Source organism: Argopecten irradians, unplaced genomic scaffold (assembly GCF_041381155.1).
Source record: "Argopecten irradians isolate NY unplaced genomic scaffold, Ai_NY scaffold_0979, whole genome shotgun sequence".
Lineage (NCBI taxonomy): Eukaryota > Metazoa > Mollusca > Bivalvia > Pectinida > Pectinidae > Argopecten > Argopecten irradians.
In genome coordinates this window covers 1-11,804 of record NW_027188446.1, presented here as the reverse complement: position 1 = coordinate 11,804, position 11,804 = coordinate 1, and the positions used below count along the sequence as shown (strand labels likewise).

The 11,804-nt window shown below is 33.6% G+C and overlaps 1 protein-coding gene across 1 annotated transcript; it reads left to right on the top strand.

Moving 5' to 3' along the window:
• Positions 1-2,116: 2,116 nt before the first annotated feature.
• Positions 2,117-10,793, top strand: LOC138313846 (CUB and zona pellucida-like domain-containing protein 1). The gene is made up of 10 exons (XM_069254115.1): positions 2,117-2,314; positions 3,146-3,350; positions 4,082-4,215; positions 4,852-4,887; positions 5,617-5,661; positions 6,356-6,555; positions 7,475-7,707; positions 8,012-8,194; positions 9,481-9,731; positions 10,008-10,793. The coding sequence occupies exons 1-10, from the start codon at positions 2,212-2,214 to the stop codon at positions 10,193-10,195; spliced, it is 1,578 nt and encodes a 525-aa protein (XP_069110216.1). The 5' UTR covers positions 2,117-2,211; the 3' UTR covers positions 10,196-10,793.
• Positions 10,794-11,804: the final 1,011 nt, after the last annotated feature.

Genomic DNA, 11,804 nt, shown 5'->3' with positions numbered 1-11,804 from the left:
AATTAAAATTTAGTAAATTTTGACAGTTTATGATGAGCTGGGTAACCTTTTGGGGCAAGCATTGTCCCCAACGGCACGTGTACCAGTCACGTACCCAATCATTATAAATAGAGGGCCGCAATAGGCCCCAGTTAGACTGAAACCAGACTGGAGACTGAAACTAGACTGAAATTAGACGGACATCAGACGGGAATAAGACTGAGACTGGGTACTTCCGCCTCACATACACCTACGTCACCGCCTCCTCTAGGGCCACCTATGAGAGAGAGAGAAAGTGAGAAACTCTTGTCTACACTTTGAATAAAAGCCGTCAACAAGCTTCTACCCTACTCCTTGTCGTCATTTCGACCAACACAGTCAATTCCATAGGACGACACATAACCATGCATATATATAAGTTTACCGCGCTATATTGGATATGCATGTATCCCGATGCGTTCATGCAACCATAAACGCATTAAACTAGGGGTCAGAAAACGTGACGTAACCAGTGGATGGAGTAACATATATGCTTACTACGTATACCATGTCCCGAGAAGATGTTTTAAAGATGCTCCAATCTTGCCGACAAAGCATAAACGATATCCATCATTTGAACAATACCTGATGTATAATCGTGTTTATATGTGTCAAACTAACACAAAAACGCAAAAAAAACTTCATTTTGCTTCTAATGCATATAAAATCAGTACTCAATTGTTCCATTTAGGCCATAGTACCATGGAAATTTTTCGTGACGCAATGTGTTATTTTAAAAACAAATTGTTGAATTGAAATAAGAATCTCAAACTTTTCAATTGTGGTAATTGGGTAAAGTAAAGTTACTTTTGTAACTGAAGAAAAAATACTAATTCGCCTGCTTCTGATTTTGATAGAGAACAAGTACCATTCTTCGGCGGTTGATAAATTATATATATAAAAGCATGATTTAAAACAGATAAACTTCACTGACAGGTTAAATTCATGTTGTCATAAATGTGACTGGGTGGGGTCACTTATTTTCTTCTTGTCCCTCCAGCAGTACCAGTAGTGAAGCCGTGCTTAAATGACAACAACGTGAAATGAAAACACTCGCGAAAACGGCAAATTGGTTTTTATTATTTTGTTAGATCATCAATTTGATTAAAATACATATATCCTTATAACACTCCGTTAAATAGATTATCTGACAACATCCCATAAGGGGTCATGTTATATACCACGTGTACTTCAGATCACATGCATTTTCTACACCTTGCAATATCAATTAAAAACGCTATTTCGTCCCAGTATACATATACAAATACTTATGTTGTTCTTTTTGGACGAGATGACTACGTACACGAAAATTCTGACAATTTTTCAAATTAGGCCTATTTCGTCCCCAGAAATTCAGTCAAGATTTTGCAGGCAGCAATTTGATTAGCCATTTCCAAAGGTCACCTGGATATGACCCCTTATGGTATTTTCTAATATCCTCTTATCAAACGTAGTGATAGTAAGGATATGTGTTTTAATTATAGATTTGTTAGATCACCAACGTGTTAGGATGACATGCTCATAGGATATCCGATCTTTAAAAATCTGTCGTTTTTTTTATCTTGATCTGAGTTAGCAATTTCTACACCGTACTTTTATGTGCTCAAGAATATTACTAAGTGTGCTTTAATTTGGTCTTCTTTTTGTTTCTGCTGATGTCTAAACATTTTGATATTCATGTATCTGAAGGTGATAAGCTCAATTTAAAAGGTGACATGATTTATCTGCATTTCGGTATCAGACGGAAATTAAACAGATTGGATAATATTTATGAATAATTAATTTTCTCTTTGTTTCTGGCTTTCTGATCGGCCTATTCATTTTTGTCATTCCATTATGAAAATTAATTATAAGCATTGAAGTCACTATTTTGTAATTTCATCGTGTTATGAAATAAATTTAGTTTGCAAACTTTTTGTGAGAATCCGCTACGCGGATTCACACAGTTTGCAAACAAAATTTCTTTCATACCCCGATGAAATTAAAAATTATTGACTTCAATGCTTAATCAAAAGGTAAATACGAAAACACGAATCGTATCACTATTTAAACGACCCAATAAAAGCAACGAATTAACAACTGATAAGATGATTTCTGTTTTAGCTGTATCTAACATTCGAAACAACAGAGTTGAGAACAAGTGAGCCGATTAGAGCGCTGACTTCAGAAGGTAATGCAATCGATCACACTGGTATGGATACACGGCATGTTGGGATTAATGCAAGGCATGATGGGACAGATGCAAGGCATGCTGGGACGGATATAAGGCATGCTGGGATGAAAAGACGAAGAGAAGGTGTGTATTTTAATTCATTCTAGACTTCAATTTGTGTAGAAGGTATTACTTATGTTACCTGGACTTTTTTCCGTAAATTCCTTTATTTTGCATTTTTAAATACTCATATTTATTTGGTTATTCAGCTCTGTAATATTTTTGTACGAATATTCTTAGTGTTAATGCTTTATTAATTTGTCTTTAAGATGTTACAGACGAGATGATATACTGAAAACCACTTTTCTTGAGATACGAATTTTCGCGTAATTTCTCGAGAAACCTCGAACGCAAATTCAAACGTTTGCGAATTATTGCATTAAACGTCTATACATGTATGAATGTACAATTGTCAGTAAGTACTTTTGGTCGTAAATATATGTATTCACGAATGTTAAAAATAATGCTTTTGTGAGTTAGCATTATAAATGACATGAACCTTCCTGGGGGCGGGGCGGTAAAAAACTAAGTAAATACAAATACATAATCTATTGCAATAAAGATGATGACGGAATTCATGCAGGAAGAAGAAAATTATGAGAGAAATTGATATAATCGTTTAGCTTGTTTTTCTATCCTAGGTGTATGTTTTGGAGTATGTTTATGTGTATCTCCATTGTTTATTTGAATGAAAAATTGTTTAAGCAAAAATATGACATCCTGTCCTTAGTATTTAACTCCCGTCACTCAAAAGATGGCAGCAACAATATTTTAACGACATTGTATTCAATCAATCAATATTTTATTTACATTTTATTAGCAGAACAGTGTTAGCATATATGAATTTATAATTGAAGAAAATTATCCGAAAAACTGAATAGTCATGTTTGATCACATGACATTGTCCAATTACAGATTGTGGACCAGGCGACCTCCACGGCCCACGTGCCACTATCGAGAGTCCTTACAATGCCGGTTATTATCACCTCTATTTCCACTGCTGGTGGACGATGCACGTAACCCCAAATACCACAGTGAGACTCGAGTTTAAATGGTTTGACCTATATACTGGACATGACTACGTCATCGTTCATGATGGATCAAAGGATTTGACTGGAAGGTAAGTATCACAATATTTCGAATAAAGTGTTTTTTGCGGTTTTTGAAATTCCATTTAACTATTTTGAATGTTTTATCTATCAGTTGTCACGCTGAAACTGTATGCTATATGTTACTAGGAATATTGCGTTCTATGTTAGTGTTTTTGCGGTTCTTAAACTTCAATTTTACCATTTTGAATGTTTTACCTATTAATGTTCACGCTGAAACTGCATGACTATTTACTAGATCAACGTAATACGTTTTAGGTATATACCGTAAGTTTAATTTTCAATTGTGAATCTAGTTTTATTCCAACCTCTATGATAGATATCGTTGACAATTAATTAAGAAATGTTATCTCTATATCAGCACATTTTTTTCTCAGAACAAGATAGAAATGCTGTATTTCGATCAATTTTGTGTTTCCATTATGCTTAAATTATGTATTGAAACCTATCACTGTAAATGTCAGTATGTTTGCATGATAATGTTTTGGCTTCGTCAGATTCCAACCAGTTGTCGATGTGGAAATTTGCTCACGGTGCACCTGATATAATGTTAATAATTATATCATTTACATGTAATATTTGAGTTTATTGTTAATGTTTACCCATGGACATATTCGCTGCGATTTTAAGAGAGCCGAAATAAGCAACAATAAAAAAGCATACTGCCACAAATTTGATTTGTCACAGTAACATTGTGGCACATCAGGATTGTATTTCCAGTCAAAAAACCGTTTTACATCAGATTAACAGGCCGACTAGACCTGCCATACTACGTAGATTCCACTAGTGATACAATGACAGTGGAGTATGTAACAGACATCGCCTTCACAACAAATGGATTCAGAGCCACGCTCCAGGAAGTGGACAATGACACAGGTTGGTTGGTTATTCGTAACGTCTCATCCTCTAATGTCGGCCTTTACCGTATTCCGTTATTGATAATATTAAGATTCTGCATTGAATTTTATTTCAGTAATATTTGCAACATATGCAGTTCATACTGTATACTTACTTGTATTTATGAGGGTTTAATTTCACTAATTTCGCGTATCCATCCAAATTTTCGAAAGCTAATACTTCGCGAATTTATCGCAAATCACAATTTACAAATTATAGCATGTCATAGGAATGAAGCTTTCGAAGGCTACTAAGACAATTCGCGAAAAAAAAACCCGTGAATAACATCCAAACAGTAAATTGCGAAATTTTACACCCGCAAAATTTAACAACTATACGGAACAATATTAACTTCTATTTCCGCTTCCTTACATGAAGGAATACTCCTTGTACTCCACTTTGACTTTAAATTTAAAACTCATCTGTTGCTCAACAAGATTTCACAATTGGATTCCAGAGATTTCTGTTTATATTGAAAATAAGGTGTTCTACATTGCAAAAAAGAATTGATTAGTATTTGTATTAATATTTATGAGAAAACGATGGACCTCGATTCAATATCCGGCAGCTTATTTCGGCTTTTTGTTTTAATTTCCGTTTTCTTTTCTTTTGTAGAAACAACAACTGTAAATTATGTACAATCGACTTCTGGTAAGTTATGTTGAAGCAATGGCGAGAAGATTTACTAATTAATAAGCACAATTGCTTACCTACAAATATCAGAGGGTTGTCACCAGAAAAGAACTTACATGCAATAGGTTGTATTGACTCTCGACAGCAATTTTCACCTTATCTTTGCATTTTCTATTCGGGAAGGTATCTATTGTGACGTCGTAATTCCATGAGCGGAGTCCACGTCTTTTTATTTATATATATGTGATGTAACACTGGCAAACACATGGCGTCACAATTAATATCTACCCGCAGCTCCAGATTATAACATTTGAATATGGAAAAACTGTATATGTATCACAAAATGGTTAAATAAAAGTAAATAAATTAAGAAATAAAATAAGATAAAGGTGGGGGGGGGGTAAATAAATATTTATGTATAGTCAAAACTGTAAATACCACAGACTAACCAAGGGACCACAATGATGGTCTTTAAAACCAAGTGGTACAGAGATGGTCGCTAAGGCAGGATGGACTGTATGAAAATCGTCATATTGTATCAAATAATTTTATAGCAAAAACCTTACCCCTATAGTACTGTGTATATACATCGTATACACTTTTTCTGATATCGTGTACGTGTTGTTAGTCATTTATTATACCATGGATTCGTTAATAAGTAAATCTAAAACGACACCATTAAGAGCTACCTCGGTAATACATTTTCGAAACATCAAAGTCTACATCAGTGAAATGGGTTTGTTGTAGATAACCAACAAACTACCGAGGCCGTTGGTGTATCGAACTCCTCGGGTAAGTTGTTAATAATTCCATGCAATGTGATATACCGCTATTATTACTAGCACCAATAATTCACCAAATCATTTAGTAGGGTTGCGTAAGGATATGTATTACACACCCAACGTTTATTTAAAAAAATGTAATTTCGATGACTATTACGATGTGCACATTGAGGAAGGTTACAATGTTCACAACAACGCACTATAGTCATCAATATATAATATACTTCATTTTCTCACTTATTTCATCTAGGTAAAATTGTTGATAGCTTTGTTATAAACAGTTTACAAAGATGATACAAATTCATATTTCAGTTATTTCTTTAAAATATACGATATTTATGCGTTTGTATTTAGGTTTAAAATTACTACATGAACAGAAGCGGCAGGTCGCGTTAGATCGTGATTGGAATCTACATATTGTAAACCCCGTCGTACCACCTTCCCCGTTGTACTTCCAAATCGACACTGGACAATGGGTAGCAGTATAATGGGGAAATACTGTATGTCACATGATAATTTTTGAGTTTATAAGCAGATAAATCAAATGAGATAAATAAAATTATCCCTTGAATTTCATCACCTGCCGTTTTATTAATAAATCACAAGAACCATTGACAAGACATGCTCCAAAGCTGGAATAATTGCTTTTACAATTACATATTATATACATGTATTTCAGATTTTTACGTCCGCGCGTATTTCAGATTTTTACGTCCGCGCCATTAGTACTCAATGTGACCAGGACGCTTGGGATATCCGTATATATTTACCCAATCTTTACAAACTGCATAGTGACTTTGATCCTTCTGATATCTACCTTGGCCGGCCTGGCTGTGAGGGCTACCGATCCGGAGACTATCTTTTAATAAACCAACAGTATACCAACTGTCTGACTCACCTGATGGTAAGTGAAACCTGTATTTGCGACCACCCTCTGTATAAAGACCACCTGCTCAATAAGGCCAGGCTGTGTTAAGCATAGAGATATATTGTACCTCCTCAGTGAGGCCATTTGTTCGCTGGCTCCTAAATGACTAAACGGTTCCTGTACCGTTTGACCATGTGTTTAAAGATCACTTGCCTATAAAGCTAAGACTATAGTTTCCTTGTCTTCTTAGTGGTCGTTATAGACAGACTTGGCCGTATATACCTTTTATGTCCTAGGATGAGGAATTGAACATTCATAACATTACTGTGAATGTACTTTAATTCGACAATAAATCACACGGCAAAATATATGATGCAAATTTCCTCGTGAGTATGATTTTAAAATAAATGCTACAAAATAAACAATAAACACGTTGCGTAAATATTCCCAGTAAAATATTTTTTTATTGTGTTTTTTAGAATCCCACACGATTTTTTTTCTTAGTAGTTAGTGCTGCCATTCATAATTGTTTTTTTGCAATAGTGATTTTGTCGTCTTGCATTGTCATTGCTCCAACTCATTTACCCTTTAATGTGTACATATACTGTAATTGATTGCCATGTTAATCGTCCAACGTTTAACAATATTTTTGTCTTGAATGGTGTCATTACTTAAATATTGTTAATTGTACGCTAATTATATGTGCGGAAGATTTATTTAAGCGCGATAATTTTCCCCGTGTGCAATATTTCAAAATATGCAAAACGTTAACATATTATTATCTTTTTGAAAATAAAAACACCGCAAAATGTTTTTACACGCAAACCGCGAAGTTAATAAACATTTAAGAGATATCTGATACAGGCACAACTTGTTGTTTTGAAATAAAATTTGATGAAATAGAAAGTCACTTTAACATACACATGTATCTAGATCATGCTCTGTACATTTCCAGACAACTCCCAAAGCCATGGAGTACACCAACATGCTTGTCTACGCATTCAGAGACCCAAATCATAAATTTATCGTCAGAGATTATCGCTTCAAAATAGACGTACATTGTGATTTGCCGACTCAGGAAACTGTTTCTCAACACTTCATTGAAACACGCAACAAAGTGCGCACCCGCAGTAGAAACCCAATTGTTTCCGGTTCCGGTCATTATAATGTCCACATGTCATTTTACAGGTATGAACGATATAATTCGATACTTTGGTACACAAGTGTCAGAATAAATATGATATTGAAATGTTAACCCATTAATATTGATATTTTAAAATTCTGATGATAAAATATTTATGATGAAGTCCATGTAGATTTAATGATTGAATACGTTTTCCAGTTTCATTTTCAATTCCGGAATTGACCCCATTCACCCCTCCACATTAATAATGAGCTATTCCAGTCTTTGAATAAGATGAGTTTAAGTGCGTCTTCAGGGGTGAATGAGTAAAAGGAAGTTCTGTATATGTAAGAATTTGATTTCCTCTAGGGACCCAGCGTATCGACAGCTCATGACCGGAAGTCCACTGTTGGTCAATATTGGTGAGGAAATTTATGTCACAGTAACCACGCCCCTCTCAGCTGATGACGTCATAATGAACATAGAGTCATGCTACACGCTTCCATTTCCGAATGCTGGAGACCATTTGAAGTTTTACTTGATAAAAAATGGGTAAGTGAATTAAGTTAATATGGCTGTATATCATGTAATGTTACTATCGTCTAAGAGTTTATAAAACATTGGGGTATTATCAGCTGTGTCTTTTAATACGATATTAGCTATTTCCAAAAGAAACTTTAGTTATGGAATGACAAGATCTGAGGGAGACGTTATTTTTTTTACTCATTAAAATCATTTTACAGACTGACAATTTTAGGCAAAAAACTACTAAAACAGTATCCTTTCGAATGCAAAATAAATGTTCAACAATTATGGCCACATAGAAATATTGGTACTATTAGAAATCGAGCCAAATGGACTTTACAAATTCGCTTATATGAATAAATTCCTTTTTTTCTGTAATATCAATAAGAATGATTTTTTCCCAACACCAAATTCATATAATGTTTTTAAAACATTACTTGAACCGATTTTACCTTAATTGCCATGGTGACGTCATGGAAACAGATAACTCATTCTCCTGAACGCTTAGTTCTGTGGATTTTAAAGATTCACATGACAATTTTATGTGATTATGTGTTTAATCGTTTTACTTTGAGTCTTGTATTAATATGCTGGATTGTGCTCCTTACTTTTGTTTCGTTTTGTTCCAAGTTTTAACTTAAGATATACACATGTTTATTGTAAACTAACTTTCTTTCGCTAACGATTAAATTTTGTTGATCTTCGTGAAAATTATCTATAGCATTTATTTTTATACGAATATTTTCAAATCCGCGAAAAGGAATCTTCTGAAATTTGTTTTGAAATTGAAACCGCGAAAATAAATAAAAATAAGTAGCCGGGAAAGAAAATTGGTTTACAGTAGTTTTTTTTATTTCATATAGTTTTGCATTGAGGTTTAATTTGCATTATAATTATGTTATAGCCTGTTTTTTTTATTTCATATGTATCGTTTACTTTCGAGTTTTGGATTATAGTGATGCTATATAGCGATCCTCGACCTTTTTAAATGTAGACGTGTAATTCCGCTCCACTACATGATCTACGATACGCTCACTTGCATTTGAACGTATCATAGACTATCGTAGATGAGTGGAATTGAAAGTCTAATTGCAATGTGACTAATTAACGTACCACGCGATACCTGATAGGGCTTCGCGCGGGATAGCATCTATTAACGCCTTCACAGCATCAATAAAAATAATAATCCGGTACAAACGTTATCATGTATCATTGGTACGCGAATTAATCCTATTACATTGTGTTCATCCTTTACTTTTATCGTTTGATTTTGTGTATTTGTTCATATCTTAATTAATCTTGATTCATTTTAGGTGTAACAGTGACGTCAGTTCCCGCGTCTTAAATAAATCTTCTCACGAGACTAGGTTCGTCTTCCGAAATTTTGAATACACCAATCAGGACAATTTATACTTATTTTGTACTGCTACATTTTGTAACGAGAACGACAATTCGTCAGCAAGCAGCCAATCATGTCACCGCGTCCACAGGAGAGCTGTCCAATCGGAGGCCGATATTAACCTACAACGTGCAGATACTTTCGAGGTTATACGCTTGACTAATGGTGCGTAAATATATAATATCTAGTCATAATATTATTTATGATGTCTGAAGAGAGTTTTTAAATGTGTTTTAGTTTTAATCAGACATGCAAATTTGAAATAAATGAAACAATTTAGATTAATTTCAAGTCCGATAGATTTGTGACGTTATCATATTTTACAGCTGATTATAAAAAATATGAATCCACTGCTATCGTAAATGGTCGTAAGATGCTTGGCTATGTCTTATCAGATTTTATCATTATTCTTTTTTTTCAAAATGTTATTTTTTATTTCAGGTTATTCACATCTCGATTTAGAAGAAAATTTAAACTTGGAAACCTCTGATACAATCCAATATATCAGTGTAAACGACTACCTAACTAAACCAGTACTCATCATTATACTAGGGGCAGCGGTGATTGGGATTTTAGTGGCGATTCGGCGGTCCCGTAAACCAAGAACTCAAACTATTGAGAACATTTGATCAATACCGTAATTTCATATTGTTTTCTGAGTTTATTTGGAAGGCAATGTGATTAGCTAGATTTAGGTGTTCTATATTCAAAATTGCAAATTATATATTTCATTGGGGAATGAAAGTTTGATAAATGTTTGTTTGTTTTTTTTTATTTTTTTTATTATTATTCCAAAAACCAAAGAATGTTTATAATAATGGAATAAAACAATACACATTCTTGTATAAAGTGTAACTTTTATTTTCTTGTTTCATCGATTTCATTATTGTAGTACTTCCTTTCTACTCTATTGTGACATTGGCAAATTCTAGAACGAGTTACAAAGACATAATGCAGTGTAAAGTTTCCATCACATATACAGATCGTGTGATATTTAACAATATCCAATGTAAAACGGAATGAATAAAAAAATATTCGATCAGATAACATCCAAAATCAAAACATTGGGTTCCTGAGGTGTTTAGCAATTCCTGGTACCGCCACATAGTTTTAATCAACTTTACTGCATGAAGTGGTGTACACACATCTCGTATAATCTAGTTATTGCATTGTGTTGTCAATAATTGTTATTGATGATCTCTATTACATGTATACTAAATTTTGCCGTGATAGGGGTTTTTAAAGAGCTGTCCCCTACCATACGCCTCTGTAGAATGAATTATTTCAACCTAGTCTTTGTTATGCATGTGATTATGCTAATGCACTAGAACACCCCATTCAAGTGTGTATTCATGTTCGTGTGTAACATACACGTCAGTGGGGACACTGATCATATAGATCGGATACATGACGTCTTTGCTGACGACAGAAGGACCTCCGCGATATAGGTAAAACCTTGGCTTACTTCTTTTTAGTGTGTTCGTTTAATCATGTTATTTCTGCAATATGAAGTTTAAATATTTTATCATGGTCTAATATAACCAGTTTATTTTATTAATATTATTTTATAGCATGACAATAAGCTTTACCTGGTTTTACGAAAATCACACATTCAAAGCTAAAGTACGTTTTCTTTATATGATTTACAATGTGGTTTTTTTCCTTTCCAATATCGTATCCAAACATTCTGAAACAAACTGAACCTTTATATCATATCAAAAATATTTTACTGCATTTAACTGTTTAGGCTAAAACCATTAATCAATGACGTCATGTATATATTTATAGTTACACTTCATTAACGTTTTAATTTAGTTTTGGTCTGTTAACTTTTAGAATTCTTTGTGTATATATTTACACATATGCCTATTTATCCTTCAATCTTAAGTCGTATTTATTAATTAATCATATAGTTAGATATTTATGTTATTAAGCAAAGGTATATTTACGTGCATTGAAGGAATCTATATTAAGAATAAGTTATATTTAGAATGAGTGCAGATTTTGGAAAAACACATTTATAATTAACCTTGACGTAATGTTGAGAGGAATAAAGAAATATTTTGTCATTTACAATTCAAACACTAAACTTATACCAGAAGTATCTTATCGTAAACATATAGGGTTTGTAAAAGGATTTGCGGTTTTCATTCGCCATATACGAGTTGTTCTTGGATTTAGCACCAACAAGTTCCATCTTTCCATTAGAACGATTGAAAAGAGTCATACGCCGCATTA